Genomic DNA, 20888 nt, shown 5'->3' on the forward strand with positions numbered 1-20888 from the left:
TGTGATAAGGGGTGACCTGGGGAGCTCTGAGGTTGTGAGAGGGGGGTGACCTGGGGAGCTCTGAGGTTGTGAGAGGGGGTGACCTGGGGAGCTCTGAGGTTGTGATAAGGGGTGACCTGGGGAGCTCTGAGGTTGTGAGAGGGGGGTGACATGGGGAGCTCTGAGGTTGTGAGAGGGAGGTGACCTGGGGAGCTCTGAGGTTGTGAGAGGGAGGTGACCTGGGGAGCTCTGAGGTTGTGAGAGGGAGGTGACCTGGGGAGCTCCGAGGTTGTGATAAGGGGTGACCTGGGGAGCTCTGAGGTTGTGAGAGGGGGGTGACCTAAGGAGCTCTGAGGTTGTGATAAGGGGTGACCTGGGGAGCTCTGAGGTTGTGATAAGGGGTGACCTGGGGAGCTCTGAGGTTGTGATAAGGGGTGACCTGGGAGCTCTGAGGTTGTGATAAGGGGTGACCTGGGGAGCTCTGAGGTTGTGAGAGGGGGGTGACCTGGGGAGCTCTGAGGTTGTGAGAGGGAGGTGACCTGGGGAGCTCTGAGGTTGTGAGAGGGGGTGACCTGGGGAGCTCTGAGGTTGTGAGAGGGGGTGACCTGGGGAGCTCTGAGGTTGTGAGAGGAGGTGACCTGGGGAGCTCTGAGGTTGTGAGAGGGGGTGACCTGGGGAGCTCTGAGGTTGTGAGAGGGGGTGACCTGGGGAGCTCTGAGGTTATGATAAGGGGTGACCTGGGGAGCTCTGAGTTTGCGAGAGGGGGGTGACCTGGGGAGCTCTGAGGTTATGATAAGGGGTGACCTGGGGAGCTCTGAGGTTGTGAGAGCGGGGTGACCTGGGGAGCTCTGAGGTTGTGAGAGGGAGGTGACCTGGGGAGCTCTGAGGTTGTGAGAGGGGGGTGACCTGGGGAGCTCTGAGGTTGTGAGAGGGAGGTGACCTGGGGAGCTCTGAGGTTGTGAGAGAGGGGTGACCTGGGGAGCTCTGAGGTTGTGAGAGGCATGTGACCTGGGAGCTCTGAGGTTGTGATAAGGGGTGACCTGGGGAGCTCTGAGGTTGTGAGAGGGGGGTGACCTGGGGAGCTTTGAGGTTGTGAGAGGGAGGTGACCTGGGGAGCTCTGAGGTTGTGATAAGGGGTGACCTGGGGAGCTCTGAGGTTGTGAGAGGGGGGTGACCTGGGGAGCTCTGAGGTTGTGATAAGGGGTGACCTGGGGAGCTCTGAGGTTGTGATAAGGGGTGACCTGGGGAGCTCTGAGGTTGTGAGAGGGGGGTGACCTGGGGAGCTCTGAGGTTGTGAGAGGGAGGTGACCTGGGGAGCTCTGAGGTTGTGAGAGGGGGTTGACCTGGGGAGCTCTGAGGTTATGATAAGGGTTGACCTGGGAGCTCTGAGGTTGTGAGAGGGGGTGACTCGGGGAGCTCTGAGGTTGTGAGAGGGAGGTGACTTGGGGACCTCTGAGGTTGTGAGAGGGGGTGACTTGAGGAGCTCTGAGGTTGTGAGAGGGGGTGACTTGGGGAGCTCTGAGGTTGTGAGAGGGGGTGACTTGGGGAGCTCTGAGGTTGTGAGAGCGTGGTGACTTGGGGAGCTCTGAGGTTGTGAGAGGGGGGTGACTTGGGGAGCTCTGAGGTTGTGAGAGCGGGGTGACTTGGGGAGTTCTGAGGTTGTGAGAGGGTGTGACCTGGGGAGCTCTGAGGTTGTGAGAGGGGGGTGACTTGGGGAGCTCTGAGGTTGTGATAAGGGGTGACCTGGGGAGCTCTGAGGTTATGATAAGGGGTGACCTGGGGAGTTCTGAGGTTGTGATAAGGGGTGACCTGGGGAGCTCTGAGGTTGTGAGAGGGGGGTGACCTGGAGAGCTCTGAGTTTGTGATAAGGGGTGACCTGGGGAGCTCTGAGGTTGTGAGAGGGAGGTACCCTGGGGAGCTCTGAGGTTGTGAGAAGGGGGTGACCTGGGGAGCTCTGAGGTCTTGATAAGGGGTGACCTGGGAAGCTCTGAGGTTGTGATAAGGGGTGACCTGGGGAGCTCTGAGGTTGTGAGAGGGGGGTGACCTGGGGAGCTCTGAGGTTGTGAGAGGGAGGTGACCTGGGGAGCTCTGAGGTTGTGATAAGGGGTGACCTGGGGAGCTCTGAGGTTGTGAGAGGGGGGTGACCTGGGGAGCTCTGAGGTTGTGATAAGGGGTGACCTGGGGAGCTCTGAGGTTGTGATAAGGGGTGACCTGGGGAGCTCTGAGGTTGTGAGAGGGGGGTGACCTGGGGAGCTCTGAGGTTGTGAGAGGGAGGTGACCTGGGGAGCTCTGAGGTTGTGAGAGGGAGGTGACCTGGGGAGCTCTGAGGTTATGATAAGGGGTGACCTGGGGAGCTCTGAGGTTGTGAGAGGGGGGTGACCTGGGGAGCTCTGAGGTTGTGATAAGGGGTGACCTGAGGAGCTCTGAGGTTGTGATAAGGGGTGACCTGGGGAGCTCTGAGGTTGTGAGAGGGAGGTGACCTGGGGAGCTCTGAGGTTGTGAGAGGGAGGTGACCTGGGGAGCTCTGAGGTTATGATAAGGGGTGACCTGGGGAGCTCTGAGGTTGTGATAAGGGGTGACCTGGAGAGCTCTGAGGTTGTGAGAGGGAGGTGACCTGGAGAGCTCTGAGTTTGTGATAAGGGGTGACCTGGGGAGCTCTGAGGTTGTGAGAGGGAGGTGACCTGGGGAGCTCTGAGGTTGTGAGAGGGGGGTGACCTGGGGAGCTCTGAGGTCTTGATAAGGGGTGACCTGGGGAGCTCTGAGGTTGTGAGAGGGGGGTGACTCGGGGAGCTCTGAGGTTGTGAGAGGGAGGTGACTTGGGGACCTCTGAGGTTGTGAGAGGGGGTGACCTGAGGAGCTCTGAGGTTGTGAGAGGGGGTGACTTGGGGAGCTCTGAGGTTGTGAGAGGGGGTGACTTGGGGAGCTCTGAGGTTGTGAGAGCGGGGTGACTTGGGGAGCTCTGAGGTTGTGAGAGGGGGTGACTTGGGGAGCTCTGAGGTTGTGAGAGCGGGGTGACTTGGGGAGTTCTGAGGTTGTGAGAGGGGGTGACCTGGGGAGCTCTGAGGTTGTGAGAGGGGGTGACTTGGGGAGCTCTGAGGTTGTGATAAGGGGTGACCTGGGGAGCTCTGAGGTTATGATAAGGGGTGACCTGGGGAGCTCTGAGGTTGTGATAAGGGGTGACCTGGGGAGCTCTGAGGTTGTGAGAGGGGGGTGACCTGGAGAGCTCTGAGTTTGTGATAAGGGGTGACCTGGGGAGCTCTGAGGTTGTGAGAGGGGGGTGACCTGGGGAGCTCTGAGGTCTTGATAAGGGGTGACCTGGGGAGCTCTGAGGTTGTGAGAGGGGGGTGACCTGGGGAGCTCTGAGGTTGTGAGAGGGAGGTGACTTGGGGAGCTCTGAGGTTTTGAGAGGGGGGTGACCTGGGGAGCTCTGAGGTTGTGATAAGGGGTGACCTGGGGAGCTCTGAGGTTGTGAGAGGGAGGTGACCTGGGGAGCTCTGAGGTTGTGAGAGGGGGGTGACCTGGGGAGCTCTGAGGTTGTGAGAGGGAGGTGACCTGGGGAGCTCTGAGGTCATGAGATGGGGTGACCTAGGGAGCTCTGAGGTCATGATAGGGGGGTGACCTGGGGAGCTCTGAAGTACCTTTATAATAATGTAGCCTAGAGTCCGGAAAAAAGGTGGCCTTTCACATGACTGGAGACTTTAGCTGAATCTTTTTTAATACCGCACAAGTGATGGAAATGACAGGCTACTTTGACACTGACAAACTAGGACTATTTGGAAGTCCTGGCTACCAGCAGACAGGTTGGAGTCTTCTCCTTTCAGCAGGAGCTATTTGCTTTCCAACCTGTGTTTTTCCGCAATTGTATTTCAAATATTGCGAAAGGCCTGTTTTGCCTGCATGCTGTTTGCCGACAGATTCATTGTGCGTTCTCCACTGTAGGCTATGCCTTGTTATTGGACTACAAACAATCCACAGCTAGGCAATTAAAAAAAAAAGAGCTATTGATCCTCTGTGGCTAAATGATAGGCCTACTCAGGGTGTAGTAGGCTATTCTGAATGATTGGATTTCTTTCTGAAAAGGCGGTAGTAATTCCATAACTTTGACCAATGTCTTTCAATATATCAGGGGTGCTGCTGCACCTCCAGGATCCTTTCCACGGCTATGAGTCCATTTCTATTTTTATTACCGCATTTACAGGGCAGACTGGGAAAAAGGTTACCTCGGTACAGGGCAGACTGGGGAAAAGGTTAGCTCGGTACAGGGCAGACTGGGGAAAAGGTTAGCTCAGTACAGGGCAGACTGGGAAAAAGGTTAGCTCGGTACAGGGCAGACTGGGGAAAAGGTTAGCTCGGTACAGGGCAGACTGGGGAAAAGGTTAGCTCGGTACAGGGCAGACTGGGGAAAAGGTTAGCTCGGTACAGGGCAGACTGGGGAAAAGGTTAGCTCGGTACAGGGCAGACTGGGGAAAAGGTTAGCTCGGTACAGGGCAGACTGGGGAAAAGGTTAGCTCGGTACAGGGCAGACTGGGGAAAAGGTTAGCTCGGTACAGGGCAGACTGGGAAAAAGGTTAGCTCGGTACAGGGCAGACTGGGGAAAAGGTTAGCTCGGTACAGGGCAGACTGGGGAAAAGGTTAGCTCGGTACAGGGCAGACTGGGGAAAAGGTTAGCTCGGTACAGGGCAGACTGGGAAAAAGGTTAGCTCGGTACAGGGCAGACTGGGGAAAAGGTTAGCTCGGTACAGGGCAGACTGGGGAAAAGGTTAGCTCGGTACAGGGCAGACTGGGGAAAAGGTTAGCTCGGTACAGGGCAGACTGGGGAAAAGGTTAGCTCGGTACAGGGCAGACTGGGAAAAAGGTTAGCTCGGTACAGGGCAGACTGGGGAAAAGGTTAGCTCGGTACAGGGCAGACTGGGGAAAAGGTTAGCTCGGTACAGGGCAGACTGGGGAAAAGGTTAGCTCGGTACAGGGCAGACTGGGGAAAAGGTTAGCTCGGTACAGGGCAGACTGGGGAAAAGGTTAGCTCTGTACAGGGCAGACTGGGGAAAAGGTTAGCTCGGTACAGGGCAGACTGGGGAAAAGGTTAGCTCGGTACAGGGCAGACTGGGGAAAAGGTTAGCTCGGTACAGGGCAGACTGGGAAAAAGGTTAGCTCGGTACAGAGCAGACTAACGGACAGGGTAGGGGTGGGGAGTGGCAAACTTGACCAAGTCACGATGACTTGGGGGCAGTGGGTTCAGAACAACTGCAAAAACTGTATGCAAAAAATATATAATTATACCACCACCCAAAAGGGCAGTTGGAGAGTGGGAGGGCAAAGGGGCAGGTTCTGGGCACAGGTAGACTCCTATCTGCCTGCTTTCATCACAATGTGTTTATTGATACGCTTGTATAAACCACTGTGCAAGTTAGTCTCACTTTCAACTTTAAAGATATACAATATACATTTGGTCAGTGGATTATATGAATTGATCTTTGATGGCAGCAATCATTATTGAACCAGATGATTTAAGGATATTCATGTTGCTGTGACCTCTGACCCCCTCCTTTCTTCCAGAGCCCCCCCAGGTGTCAGTGGACCCCCGGCACCAGACCTTTACCACGGGACAGGAAGTGAGGATCAGGTGCTCGGCCAGAGGTTACCCCACCCCCCACCTGGTCTGGACACACAACGACATGTTCCTCATGGGTTCCAGCAGGTGAGGTCACAACCTTTCACCTCTCACACAGGTCACGCAGGTCAGGAGTGGCAGAAGGATGCTGTGTCCTGTGTTTGTTTTGTCTGTTGTGGTGCTCAAGGCTCAAGGGTTACCATGCTTTGGTACTTCATGGAATGTTGTCTGTGTTGCTATGTTATTACAGGTGTGTGTAGATGAGGTTGATGTGTGTCAATATGCATTAACCCTCTGACCTCTGGCCCCTGTGCAGACACAGAATGACCCCTGATGGGAGTCTGATCATCAGGAACATGGAACAGAAGGATGCTGGGGTGTACGGCTGTCTGGCCAGCAACCTGGCTGGGACAGACACTCAAACATCCGTCCTCACCTATATCGGTGAGTAGGACACAACAGACATGCAGACGGACGGACTGACGGACTCCTTTAACCTGTGTTGTGCTCTGCCAGTCTCCCTCTCTCATACTCTCACCCCCTGGTCTCTTGTCTTCTCCCAGAGTCCCCTGTGGTGATCGTGGTGCTGAGTGAGATTCTGATTGGTCTAGGAGAAACCACCATCTTGGCATGCTCCGCCTCAGGGATCCCCCAGCCGGAGATCAGGTGGTTCAAAGGTAAGGTATGTTGACTTGGGAGCAGCCTCCTGTGTGTGGCAGAGAGGGATGATGACAAGAGAAGAGGCCTTCATCTGTCGTTGAGTATGGAGGGTAGCTTTTACTCCTCAGGACAGGAAAATCCCATAGGGTTACTTAACCCTGACTTTATGGTGTAGAGGGTTGCTGCTTCACGTTAAGTAGCCTACCTCTCCTCTCCGGGTTGGACGTGCCAGATCAAGTGTGTCTAGTGTATGTGTGGTCTCTATGAAATGAGGTAGTCTATGTACGGGCGGAGAATCGTGTGATTAGGATGTAGATCACTGCAGTGTCTGTAAATAAATACTAATAATGGAAAGAAGTTGAGCTGAGATGCAAGGTGCTCATAGGTTACCATAGTGATTCTTTTCAATAGATATTTATTACCAATTTATTTGTCACTGCCTCCCGCTCCTAAAAGGTAGGGTATTTCCTATAAGTGTCCACTCTCATCATCCTTCTAGTTCAGTAGTAGAGGGTAGGGTATATCCTATATCCTCTTTTTCATGATATCCAATTGCATCGCTGCAACTCCCCAATGTGCTCGGTAGAGGTGAAGGTCGAGTCATGCGTCCACTGAAACATGACCCGCCAAACTGCGCTTCTTAACACCTGCACGCTTAACCCGGAAGTCACCCGCACCGATGTGTTGGAGGAAACACCATTCAACTGACAACCGAAGTCAGCCTGCAGGCACCCGACCCGCCACAAGGAGTCGCTAGAGCGCGATGATCCAAGTTAAGCCTCCCCAGACAAACGAACCTAGACAACGCTAGGCCAATTGTACAGCCTGGGATCGAGAGGGAGCGGAATGAAGAAATCAGTCCCACACAGACATCTAGTGTAGAGCTTACTGTGGTAGCCATAAAGACACACACACACACACACACGCACGCACGCACGCACGCACACAGAGAGAGAAACTCACAGAGACACACACACACAGACAGAGACACACACACACACACACACAGAAACTCACAGAGACACACACACACACACACACACACACACACACACACACACACACACACACACACACACACACACACACACACACACACACACACACACACACACACACACACACACACACACACACACAGAAAGACACACACGCATAGACACAGTGACACAGACACATACAGAGACACACACACACTTAGACACACACACACAGACACACACAGAGAAACACACACAGACACACACACACACACACACACACACACAGACTTAGACACACACAGAGATGTACACACACGCACGCACACACACGCATGCACGCACACACACACACACACACGCACGCACGCACGCACACACAGAGAGAGAAACTAACAGAGACACACACACAGACAGAGACACACACACACACACACACACACAGAGAAACTCACAGAGAGACACACACACACACACACACACACACACACACACACACACACACACACACACACAGAAAGACACACACGCATAGACACACAGTGACACAGACACATACAGAGACACACACACACTTAGACACACACAGAGAAACACACACGGACACACTTAGACACACACAGACACACATAGAGACATACTCACAGACACACATAGAGACATACTCACAGACACTCACAGACACACACACACACACACGCACGCACGCACGCACAGACACACACACAGAGAATGACACACAGACACACTTAGACACACATAGAGACATACACACAGACAGACACTCACAGACACACACAGACACAGACCCACACACAGAGAAACACACAGACAGACACAGAGACATACACACACACACACACACACAGACAGACAGACAGACAGACAGACAGACAGACAGACAGACACACAGAGAGAGAGACAGACACACCCACAAAGAGACTTCTCATTCACATACCTCTGTGTGTTAGCTTTAATAAATCAGCTTGCCGGGGCCCTGGGCAGACAGGAAGTCATATATTTTATAGAGTGCAGAGCAGGAAGTGGAATGTTTTACCGGCTGGTGCACAGGAAGTGCTCCTCTGACACCTCTGACACACTTGACTGATTCTGGCCACCTCGTGGGAACCCTTAAAACGCTCCTGTCTTTTAGTCTAACCCTTAAAACGCTCCTGTCTTTTAGTCTAACCCTTAAAACGCTCCTGTCTTTTAGTCTAACCCTTAAAACGCTCCTGTCTTTTAGTCTAACCCTTAAAACGCTCCTGTCTTTTAGTCTAACCCTTAAAACGCTCCTGTCTTTTAGTCTAACCCTTAAAACGCTCCTGTCTTTTAGTCTAACCCTTAAAACGCTCCTGTCTTTTAGTCTAACCCTTAAAACGCTCCTGTCTTTTAGTCTAACCCTTAAAACGCTCTCTTTTCCATTCTGCTGCTATGTCCACTTATTCCTTGAACGAGAAAGACAAAGAGAAAGATGAAGAGTACACACTAAAAGAAAGAATGAATGATGCAAATGTTCATTCTCATTTCATAAAAATTTGCTGCAAACAAACACAAAGCATTTGATAAACTTTAATTGGTTTTGCTTGCCTCAGTTTATGTATTTGATAGATTTTTCTCGCCTCAATTTTTGTACTTGATAGGTTTTTCTCACCAGAAATAGAATAGAAAATAATAAGCTGAAGACCATACTATTTACCCAGAGTTTTCATCTCTCTTTTTCTTAGCCGTCTATTTACCTCCACAAACCGATGCTGGCACTAAGACCGCTCTCAACCAGCTGTAAAGGGCCGTAAGCAAACAGGAAAATGCCCATCTGGAGGCCGGTGATTTTAATGCCGGGAAACTGAACTCCATCTTACCTCTTTTAAGCGTTTCATCTACAGGCGCAAAAACTCTAGATCACCTTTACTCCACACACAGTCACGGGCTCCACACACAGTCACGGGCTCCACACACAGTCACGGGCTTCATTAATAAGTGCATCGACGATGTAGTTCCCACAGTGACCATACATACATATCCCAACCAGAAGCCATGGATTACACACTGAGCTAAAGGCTATAGGCTTTGGGATGAATTGGAATGCAGACTGCGAGCCAGGCCTAATCGCCTAACATCAATCAGTGCCCGACCTGGCTGAATGGAAGCAAGTCCCCGCAGCAATGTTCCAACATCTAGTGGAAAGCCTTCCTAGAAGAGTGGAGGCTGTTATAGCAGCAAAGGGGGAACCAACTCCATATTAATGCCCATGATTTTGGAATGAGATGTTCGATGAGCAGGTGTCCACATACTTTTGTGTATCTACCTCAATTACCACGCAACCCTGCACATCGACTAGGTGCTGGTACCTGCTGGTACCTGCTGGTACCTCGTGTATATAGCCGAGTTGTTGTTACTCATCTTGTATTTATTCCTTGTGTTATTGTTGTTCTATTATTTATCTTTACATTGTTGGGAAGGGCCCGTAAGTAAACATTTCACTGTTAGTCTACACCTGTTGTTGATGAAGCATGACAAATAACATTTTATTTGATATGACCATATTGATGGTTGCCAACTTCCTGGTTAACAACTTCCTGGTTGCCCTTTATTTGACCCACAGGCGACCTGCAGCTGCGGCCATCATCCTACATGGATATTGACCCCCTGGGAGGGACTCTGACGATCAAGGAGACACAGGACGTTGACGCGGGGGACTACAACTGTGTGGCTGCGAACCCTTCAGGAACCTCCTCACCTGGGAAGATCACCCTGGATGTAGGATGTAAGGATTCCTCTGGACTCTTGAACACATCATGAAAAAGACATCTGACATCTCTACACCCACAAAAGACCAGTTTACCATCAGAAAATCACGTCATTATATTGTCCCATGTCAAATGTTGCCTGCTGTATTGATGGATGAAGGAAGCCTTTCTTCATGGTCTTATGAGGGATTTAGATCTTAGTGTTGTTGACCTCTGTAAACCCTAACCTCTGACCTTTGCCTTCCAGCTGCACCCCAGTTCACCAGAGAACCGTCTGACGTGGCGGCGGACATTGGCTCTAACGTGACCCTGCCGTGCCACGTGCAGGGGTACCCCGAACCCCAGATCACCTGGAGGAGGGAGGACAACACACCCATCTTCACCAGACGCCCCACACACAGCACCATCACACAGAAGACAGGAGGGGACCTGCAAATCAGCAGTGAGGTTTTGGTTCATATACACCTGCACACACGCACGCACATACACACACACACACACTAATTCCTATCTTCTCTCTTCTCTGTGTCAGATCTGTGGGTGGAGGATGAGACGGTGTATGTGTGTGAGGCCCAGAACCAGTTTGGGAGGATCCAGACACACGCCAGAGTCACTGTCACCGGACTGGGTAAGAGACAGACAGGGATCTCTGATCACATGCTCTGGGTACTGTAGGAGGGGTAGGGTACAGAGGGTAGGGTAGAATAGGGCATTAGAGGGTAGAGAGTGGTGTAGGTTAGAGGAGGGTATTATAGGAGGGGTACAGAGGGTAGGGTAGAGGAGGGTATTATAGGAGGGGTACAGAGGGTAGGGTAGAGGAAGGTATTATAGGAGGGGTACAGAGGGTAGGGTAGAGGAGGGTATTATAGGGGTACAGAGGGTAGGGTAGAGGAGGGTATTATAGGGTACAGAGGGTAGGGTAGAGGGAGTTATTATAGGAGGGATACAGAGGGTAGGGTAGAGGAGGGTATTATAGGAGGGGTACAGAGGGTAGGGTAGAAGAGGGTATTATAGGAGGGGTACAGAGGGTAGGGTAGAGGAGGGTATTATAGCGGTACAGAGGGTAGGGTAGAGGAGGGTATTATAGGGTACAGAGGGTAGGGTAGAGGGAGGTATTATAGGAGGGGTACAGAGGGTAAGGAAGAGTAGGGTATTATAGGAGGGGTACAGAGGGTAGGGTAGAGGAGGGTATTATAGGAGGGGTACAGAGGGTAGGGTAGAGGAGGGTATTATAGGAGGGGTACAGAGGGTAGGGTAGAGGAGGGTATTATAGGGGTACAGAGGGTAGGGTAGAGGAGGGTATTATAGGGTACAGAGGGTAGGGTAGAGGGAGATATTATAGGAGGGGTACAGAGTGTAGGGTAGAGGTGGGGTATTATAGGAGGGGTACAGAGGGTAGGGTAGAGGCAGGTATTATAGGGTACAGAGGGTAGGGTAGAGGGAGGTATTATAGGAGGGGTACAGAGGGTAGGGTAGAGGAGGGTATTATAGGGTACAGAGGGTAGGGTAGAGGGAGGTATTATAGGGTACAGAGGGTAGGGTAGAGGGAGGTATTATAGGAGGGGTACAGAGGGTAGGGTAGAGGAGGGTATTATAGGAGGGGTACAGAGTGTAGGTTAGAGGAGGGTATTATAGGAGGGGTACAGAGGGTAGGGTAGAGGGAGGTATTATAGGGTACAGAGGGTAGGGTAGAGGGAGGTATTATAGGAGGGGTACAGAGGGTAGGGAAGAGTAGGGTATTATAGGAGGGGTACAGAGGGTAGGTTAGAGGAGGGTATTATAGGAGGGGTACAGAGGGTAGGGTAGAGGAGGGTATTATAGGAGGGGTACAGAGGGTAGGGTAGAGGAGGGTATTATAGGAGGGGTACAGAGGGTAGGGTAGAGGAGGGTATTATAGGGGTACAGAGGGTAGGGTAGAGGAGGGTATTATAGGGTACAGAGGGTAGGGTAGAGGGAGGTATTATAGGAGGGGTACAGAGGGTAGGGTAGAGGAGGGTATTATAGGAGGGTACAGAGGGTAGGGTAGAAGAGGGTATTATAGGAGGGGTACAGAGGGTAGGGTAGGGGGTATTATAGGGTACAGAGGGTAGGGTAGAGTAGAGTGAGGTATTATAGGAGGGGTACAGAGGGTAGGGTAGAGGAGGGTATTATAGGAGGGGTACAGAGGGTAGGGTAGAGGAGGGTATTATAGGAGGGGTACAGAGTGTAGGGTAGAGGAGGGTATTATAGGAGGGGTACAGAGTGTAGGGTAGAAGAGGGTATTATAGGAGGGGTACAGAGGGTAGGGAAGAGTAGGGTATTATAGGAGGGGTACAGAGGGTAGGGTAGAAGAGGGTATTATAGGAGGGGTACAGAGGGTATGGTAGAGGAGGGTATTATAGGAGGGGTACAGAGGGTAGGGTAGAGGAGGGTATTATAGGGTACAGAGGGTAGGGTAGAGTAGAGTGAGGTATTATAGGAGGGGTACAGAGGGTAGGGTAGAGGAGGGTATTATAGGAGGGGTACAGAGGGTAGGGTAGAGGAGGGTATTATAGGAGGGGTACAGAGGGTAGGGAAGAGAAGGGTATTATAGGAGGGGTACAGAGGGTAGGGTAGGGTAGAGGAGGGTATTATAGGAGGGGTACAGAGTGTAGGGTAGAAGAGGGTATTATAGGAGGGGTACAGAGGGTAGGGAAGAGTAGGGTATTATAGGAGGGGTACAGAGGGTAGGTTAGAGGAGGGTATTATAGGAGGGGTACAGAGGATAGGGTAGAAGAGGGTATTATAGGAGGGGTACAGAGGGTAGGGTAGAGGAGGGTATTATAGGAGGGGTACAGAGGGTAGGGTAGAGGAAGGTATTATAGGAGGGGTACAGAGGGTAGGGTAGAGGAGGGTATTATAGGAGGGGTACAGAGGGTAGGGTAGAATAGGGTATAATAGGAGGGGTACAGAGGGTAGGGTAGAGGAGGGTATTATAGGAGGGGTACAGAGGGTAGGGTAGAGGAGGGTATTATAGGGGTACAGAGGGTAGGGTAGAGGAGGGTATTATAGGGTACAGAGGGTAGGGTAGATTAGGGTATTAGAGGGTAGAGAGTGTAGGGTAGAGGAGGGTATTATAGGGGGTAGGGTAGAGGATGGTATTATAGGGTACAGAGGGTAAGGTAGAGGAGGGTATTATAGGGGGTAGGGTAGAGGAGGGTAGGGTAGAGGAGGGTATTATAGGGGTAGGGTAGAGGAGGGTATTATAGGAGGGGTACATTGGGTAGGGTAGAGGTGGGTATTATAGGGGTACAGAGGGTAGGGTAGATGAGGGTATTATAGGAGGGGTACAGAGGGTAGGGTAGAGGAGGGTATTATAGGAGGGGTACAGAGGGTAGGGTAGAGGAGGGTATTATAGGGGTACAGAGGGTAGGGTAGAGGTGGGTATTATAGGGGTAGAGAGGGTAGGGTAGAGGAGGGTATTATAGGGGTACAGAGGGTAGGGTAGAGGAGGGTATTATAGGAGGGGTACATTGGGTAGGGTAGAGGAGGGTATTATAGGGGTACAGAGGGTAGGGTAGAGGAGGGTATTATAGGGGTACAGAGGGTAGGGTAGAGGAGGGTATTATAGGAGGGGTACAGAGGGTATGGTAGAGGAGGGTATTATAGGAGGGGTACAGAGGGTAGGGTAGAGGAGGGTATTATAGGGTACAGAGGGTAGGGTAGAGTAGAGTGAGGTATTATAGGAGGGGTACAGAGGGTAGGGTAGAGGAGGGTATTATAGGAGGGGTACAGAGTGTAGGCTGGAAGAGGGTATTATAGGAGGGGTACAAAGGGTAGGGAAGAGTAGGGTATTATAGGAGGGGTACAGAGGGTAGGGTAGAAGAGGGTATTATAGGAGGGGTACAGAGGGTATGGTAGAGGAGGGTATTATAGGAGGGGTACAGAGGGTAGGGTAGAGGAGGGTATTATAGGGTACAGAGGGTAGGGTAGAGTAGAGTGAGGTATTATAGGAGGGGTACAGAGGGTAGGGTAGAGGAGGGTATTATAGGAGGGGTACAGAGGGTAGGGTAGAGGAGGGTATTATAGGAGGGGTACAGAGGGTAGGGAAGAGGAGGGTATTATAGGAGGGGTACAGAGGGTAGGTTAGGGTAGAGGAGGGTATTATAGGAGGGGTACAGAGTGTAGGGTAGAAGAGGGTATTATAGGAGGGGTACAGAGGGTAGGGAAGAGTAGGGTATTATAGGAGGGGTACAGAGGATAGGGTAGAAGAGGGTATTATAGGAGGGGTACAGAGGGTAGGGTAGAGGAGGGTATTATAGGAGGGGTACAGAGGGTAGGGTAGAATAGGGTATAATAGGAGGGGTACAGAGGGTAGGGTAGAGGAGGGTATTATAGGAGGGGTACAGAGGGTAGGGTAGAGGAGGGTATTATAGGGGTACAGAGGGTAGGGTAGAGGAGGGTATTATAGGGTACAGAAGGTAGGGTAGATTAGGGTATTAGAGGGTAGAGAGTGTAGGGTAGAGGAGGGTATTATAGGGGGGTAGGGTAGAGGATGGTATTATAGGGTACAGAGGGTAAGGTAGAGGAGGGTATTATAGGGGGGTAGGGTAGAGGAGGGTAGGGTAGAGGAGGGTATTATAGGGGGTAGGGTAGAGGAGGGTATTATAGGAGGGGTACATTGGGTAGGGTAGAGGTGGGTATTATAGGGGTACAGAGGGTAGGGTAGATGAGGGTATTATAGGAGGGGTACAGAGGGTAGGGTAGAGGAGGGTATTATAGGAGGGGTACAGAGGGTAGGGTAGAGGAGGGTATTATAGGGGTACAGAGGGTAGGGTAGAGGTGGGTATTATAGGGGTAGAGAGGGTAGGGTAGAGGAGGGTATTATAGGGGTACAGAGGGTAGGGTAGAGGAGGGTATTATAGGAGGGGTACATTGGGTAGGGTAGAGGAGGGTATTATAGGGGTACAGAGGGTAGGGTAGAGGAGGGTATTATAGGGGTACAGAGGGTAGGGTAGAGGAGGGTATTATAGGGGTACAGAGGGTAGGGTAGAGGAGGGTATTATAGGAGTGGTACAGAGGGTAGGGTAGAGGAGGGTATTATAGGGGTACAGAGGGTAGGGTAGAGGAGGGTATTATAGGGTACAGAGGGTAGGGTAGAGGGAGGTATTATAGGAGGGGTACAGAGGGTAGGGTAGAGGAGGGTATTATAGGAGGGGTACAGAGTGTAGGGTAGAAGAGGGTATTATAGGAGGGGTACAGAGGGTAGCGAAGAGTAGGGTATTATAGGAGGGGTACAGAGGGTAGGTTAGAGGAGGGTATTATAGGAGGGGTACAGAGGGTAGGGTAGAGGAGGGTATTATAGGAGGGGTACAGAGTGTAGGGTAGAGGAGGGTATTATAGGGGTACAGAGGGTAGGGTAGAGGAGGGTATTATAGGGGTACAGAGGGTAGGGTAGAGGAGGGTATTATAGGGGTACAGAGGGTAGGGTAGAGGAGGGTATTATAGGGGTACAGAGGGTAGGGTAGAGGAGGGTATTATAGGAGTGGTACAGAGGGTAGGGTAGAGGAGGGTATTATAGGAGGGGTACAGAGGGTAGGGTAGAGGAGGGTATTATAGGGGTACAGAGGGTAGGGTAGAGGAGGGTATTATAGGGTACAGAGGGTAGGGTAGATTAGGGTATTAGAGGGTAGAGAGTGTAGGGTAGAGGAGGGTATTATAGGGGGTAGGGTAGAGGATGGTATTATAAGGTACAGAGGGTAAGGTAGAGGAGGGTATTAAAGGGGGGTAGGGTAGAGGAGGGTAGGGTAGAGGAGGGTATTATAGGGGGTAGGGTAGAGGAGGGTATTATAGGAGGGGTACATTGGGTAGGGTAGAGGTGGGTATTATAGGGGTACAGAGGGTAGGGTAGATGAGGGTATTATAGGAGGGGTACAGAGGGTAGGGTAGAGGTGGGTATTATAGGGGTACAGAGGGTAGGGTAGAGGAGGGTATTATAGGGGTACAGAGGGTAGGGTAGAGGAGGGTATTATAGAGGGGTACATTGGGTAGGGTAGAGGAGGGTATTATAGGGGTACAGAGGGTAGGGTAGAGGAGGGTATTATAGGGGTACAGAGGGTAGTGTAGAGGAGGGTATTATAGGGGTACAGAGGGTAGGGTAGAGGAGGGTATTATAGGAGTGGTACAGAGGGTAGGGTAGAGGAGGGTATTATAGGGGTACAGAGGGTAGGGTAGAGGAGGGTATTATAGGGTACAGAGGGTAGGGTAGAGGGAGGTATTATAGGAGGGGTACAGAGGGTAGGGTAGAGGAGGGTATTATAGGAGGGGTACAGAGTGTAGGGTAGAAGAGGGTATTATAGGAGGGGTACAGAGGGTAGGGAAGAGTAGGGTATTATAGGAGGGGTACAGAGGGTAGGTTAGAGGAGGGTATTATAGGAGGGGTACAGAGGGTAGGGTAGAGGAGGGTATTATAGGAGGGGTACAGAGTGTAGGGTAGAGGAGGGTATTATAGGGGTACAGAGGGTAGGGTAGAGGAGGGTATTATAGGGGTACAGAGGGTAGGGTAGAGGAGGGTATTATAGGGGTACAGAGGGTAGGGTAGAGGAGGGTATTATAGGGGTACAGAGGGTAGGGTAGAGGAGGGTATTATAGGAGCGGTACAGAGGGTAGGGTAGAGGAGGGCATTATAGGGGTACAGAGGGTAGGGTAGAGGAGGGTATTATAGGGGTACAGAGGGAAGTTTATATGTCAATTAAATCTCAACAATTAAACAGTTGGTGGTTCTATTAGATTCAGTTTTTATGAAAAATAATGGATTTCAGAAAACAAAGAAAGGAAGACAGGGGAGAAACATAGGAACAAGGTTAACGTTTCATAATTTTAACGTTTTGAATTATTTTTGGCCGAATCAATGTAGTTGGAGTTGAATTCCACAAAGCCTGGTCACTGCTCTACTCCGTTAATGAAGTTCATCAGAAACGTCCTTCACCATGGTGTGGAGTTTAGTCAGCTAACGTCCCTTTTTCAGGACCCTGTCTTTCAAAGATAATTCATACAAATCCAAATAACTTCACAGATCTTCATTGTAAAGGGTTTAATCACTGTTTCCCTGCTTGTTCAATGAGCCATAAACAATTAATGAACATGCACCTGTGAAACGGTCGTTAACACACTAACAGCTTACAGACGGTAAGCAATTCAAGTCACAGTCATGAAAACTTAGGACACTGAAGAGGCCTTTCTACTGACTCTGAAAAACACCAAAAGAAAGATGCCCAGGGTCCCTGCTCATCTGTGTGAACGTGCCTTAGGCATGCTGCAAGGAGGCATGAGGACTGCAGATGTGGCCAGGGCAATGAATTCCAATGTCCTTACTGTCAGACGCCTAAGACAGTGCTACAGGGAGACAGGACGGACAGCTGATCGTCCTCGCAGTGACAGACTATTTGTAACAACACCTGCACAGGATCGGTACATCTGAACATCACACCTGCGGGACAGGTACAGGATGGCAACAACAACTCTCCGAGTTACACCACAATTCCTTCATCGGTGCTCAGACTGTCCACAATAGGCTGAGAGTGGCTGGACTGAGGGCTTATAGGCCTGTTGTAAGGTAGGTCCTCACCAGACTTCACCGTCAACAACGTCGCCTATGGGCACAAACCCACCGTTGCTGGACCAGACAGGACTGGCAAAACGTGCTCTTCACTGACGAGTCGTGGTTTTGTCTCACCAGGAGTGGTGGTCGGATTCGCGTTTATCATCGAAGGAATGAGCGTTAAACCGAGGTCTGTAGTCCGGAGCGGGATTGATTTGGAGGTGGAGGGTCCGTCATGGTCTGGGGCGGTGTGCCACAGCCTCATCGGACTGAGCTTGTTGTCATTGCAGGCAATCTCAACGCTGTGCGTTACAGGGAAGACATCCTCCTCCCTCATGTGGTACCCTTCCTGCAAGCTCATCCTCACATGACCCTCCAGCATGACAATGCCACCAGCCATACTGCTCGTTCTGTGCGTTATTTCCTGCAAGACAGGAATGTCAGTGTTCTGCCATGGCCAGCGAAGAGCCAGGATCTCAATCCCATTGAGCACATCTGGGACCTGTTGGATCGGAAGGTGAGGGCTAGGGCCATTCCCACACAGAAATGTCTGGGAAGTTGCAGGTGCCTTGGTGGAAGAGTGGAGTAACATCTCACTGCAAGAACTGGCAAATCTGGTGCAGTCCATGAGGAGGAGATGCACTGCAGTACTTAATGCAGCTGGTGGCCACACCAGATACTGACTGTTACTTTTGACCTTTGACCTTTGTTCAGGGACACATAATTCCATTTCAGTTTGTCACATGTCTGTGGAACTTGTTCAGTTTATGTCTCAGTTGTTGAATCTTGTTGTGTTCATACAAATATTTACATATGTTAAGTTTGCTGAAAATAAACGCAGTTGACAGTGAGAGGAGGTTTCTTTTTTTGCTGAGTTTAGATCACATTCATCAATGGTCAGGTCTGTCTTCTGTTGCGTTCAAAGACAGATTGCTACTTTTGAATTGAAAGTTAATATTTTCACTGAGAGCAGCAGAGGAAAGCGCTCAGCGTTTGAGTGATATTTCAGTTGTGCTGGAGTTGTGTGTGTGAGTAATGGGCCGCATGCATTGAGTTTATTTGAAGGCGAGGGAATGTAGGGGTGAACTCAGAGGAACGCTCAAATTCCCTGGCATGGTTTGAAGGGGATGTCAGTTCTTGTAGAAGTCATGGGAGAAAAAAGACCTAAATCACAGTGAGAAAGAGAGAGTAGAGAGATACACTAAGTGTATAAAAGATTAGCAACACCTGCTCTTTCAATGACATAGACTGACCAGGTGAATCCAGGCGCACCGGTTTGAGTCAAGAGCTGCATCGCTGCTTGGTTGTTCACGCTCAACAGTTTCCTGTGTGTATTAAGAATGGTCCACCACCAAAAGGACATCCACCCGACTTCACACAACTGTGGGAAGCATTGGAGTCAACATGGGCCAGCATCCCTGTGGAACGCTTTTGACACCTTTATAGAGTCCATGACCTGACGAATTGAGGATGTTCTGAGGGCAAAAAGCTTGATTAAATTAAACAATTTCCTCAGCAATCTGCACAAAATACCCCATAATGACAAAGCAAAAGCAGGTTTTCAGAAACATTTTGCAAATGTATTTAAAACAGAAATACCTTATTTACATAAGTTTTCAGACCCTTTGCTATGCAACTCCAAATTGAGCTCAGGTGCATCCTGTTTCCATTGATCATCCTTGAGCTGTATCAACAATTTGACTAGAGTCCACCTGTGGTAAATTACATTGATTGGACATGATTTGGAAAGGCACACACCTGTCTATATAAGGTCCCACAGTTGACAGTGCATGTCAGAACAATAACCAAGCCATGAGGTCGAATGAATTGAACCCGATGGTCACGCTGACAGAGCTCTAGAGTTCCTTTGTGAAGATGGGAGAATGTTCCAGAAGGACAACCATCTCTACAGCACTCCACCAATTAGGCCTTTATGGTCGAGTGGCCAGACGGAAGCCACTCCTCAGTAAAAGGCACATGACAGCCCGCTATGAGTTTGCCAAAAGGCACCTAAAGACTCACAGACCATGAGAAACAAGATTCTCTGATCTGATGAAAACGGCACCTCAGTACCTCCAGGCTCTGATCAGGCCCTACACCCAAACAAGGGCACTGCGTTCATCCACCTCTGGCCTGCTCGCCTCCCTACCACTGAGGAAGTACAGTTCCCGCTCAGCCCAGTCAAAACTGTTCGCTGCTCTGGCCCCCCAATGGTGGAACAAACTCCCTCACGACGCCAGGACAGCGGAGTCAATCACCACCTTCCGGAGACACCTGAAACCCCACCTCTTTAAGGAATACCTAGGATAGGATAAAGTAATCCCTCTCACCCCCCCTCCCCCTGAAAAGATTTAGATGCACTACTGTTCCACTGGAGGTCATAAGGTGAATGCACCAATTTGTAAGTCGCTCTGGATAAGAGCGTCTGCTAAATGACTTAAATGTTAAATGTAAATGAAATCAAGATTGAGCTCTTTGGCCTGAATGCCAAGTGTCATGTCTGGAGGATACCTGGCACCATCCCTACAGTGAAGCATGGTGGTAGAAGTATCATGCTGTGGGGATGTTTTTCAGTGGCAGGGACTGGGAGACTTGTCAGGATCGAGGCAAAGATGAATGGAGCAAAGTACAGAGAGATCCTTGATGAAAACCTGCTTCAGAGTGCTCAGGACCTCAGACTCGGGCTGTTGGAAAGGTCACCTTCCAACAGGACAACGACCCTAAGCACACAGCCAAGACAATGCAGGAGTGGCTTCGGTACAAGTCTTGGAATGCTTTTCCAACAGTCTTGAAGAAATTCCCATATATGCTGAGCACTTGTTGGCTGCTTTTCCTTCACTCTGCAGTCCAACTCATCCCAAGCCATCTCAATTGGGTTGAGGTCGGGTGATTGTGGAGGCCAGGTCATCTGATGTAGCACTCAATCACTCTCCCTTTGGTCAAATATCCCTTACACAGCCTGGAGGTGTTTTACGTCATTGTCCTGTTAAAAAACAAATTGTAGTCCCACTTAGTGCAAACCAGATGGGATGTTGTATCACTGCAGAATGCTGTGGTAGTCATGCTGGTAAAGTGTGTCTTGAATTCTAAATAAATCCCCAACAGTGTCACCAGCAAAGCACCATCCCAACTCCTCCATGCTTCACGGTGGGAACCACACATGCGGAGATCATACGTTCACCTACTCTGCATCTCACAAAGACATGGCAGTTGGAACCAAAAATCTCAAGTTTGGACTCATTAGACCAAAGGACAGATTTCCACAGGTCTAATGTCCATTGCTCGCGTTTCTTGGCCCAAGCAAGTCACAACACAACTGATTGGCTCAAATGCATTAAGAAAGAAAGAAATTCCAC

The 20888-nt window shown here is 50.5% G+C and overlaps 1 protein-coding gene across 3 annotated transcripts in view; it reads left to right on the forward strand.

Annotated features, from left to right (window-relative positions):
• hmcn1 (hemicentin 1) overlaps window positions 1-20888 on the forward strand; it is a 282581-nt gene that overhangs the window by 112095 nt on the left and 149598 nt on the right. For all 3 annotated transcript variants that reach the window (XM_065009245.1, XM_065009247.1, XM_065009246.1), the window contains exons 12-17: window positions 5533-5674; window positions 5904-6031; window positions 6151-6264; window positions 9830-9991; window positions 10222-10416; window positions 10507-10602. In XM_065009245.1, coding sequence (XP_064865317.1) covers window positions 5533-5674; window positions 5904-6031; window positions 6151-6264; window positions 9830-9991; window positions 10222-10416; window positions 10507-10602 — 837 coding nt within the window. The remainder of the gene's footprint in view (window positions 1-5532; window positions 5675-5903; window positions 6032-6150; window positions 6265-9829; window positions 9992-10221; window positions 10417-10506; window positions 10603-20888) is intronic.

The sequence above is a fragment of the Oncorhynchus nerka genome, linkage group LG24 (assembly GCF_034236695.1).
Source record: "Oncorhynchus nerka isolate Pitt River linkage group LG24, Oner_Uvic_2.0, whole genome shotgun sequence".
NCBI classification, from domain to species: Eukaryota; Metazoa; Chordata; class Actinopteri; order Salmoniformes; family Salmonidae; genus Oncorhynchus; species Oncorhynchus nerka.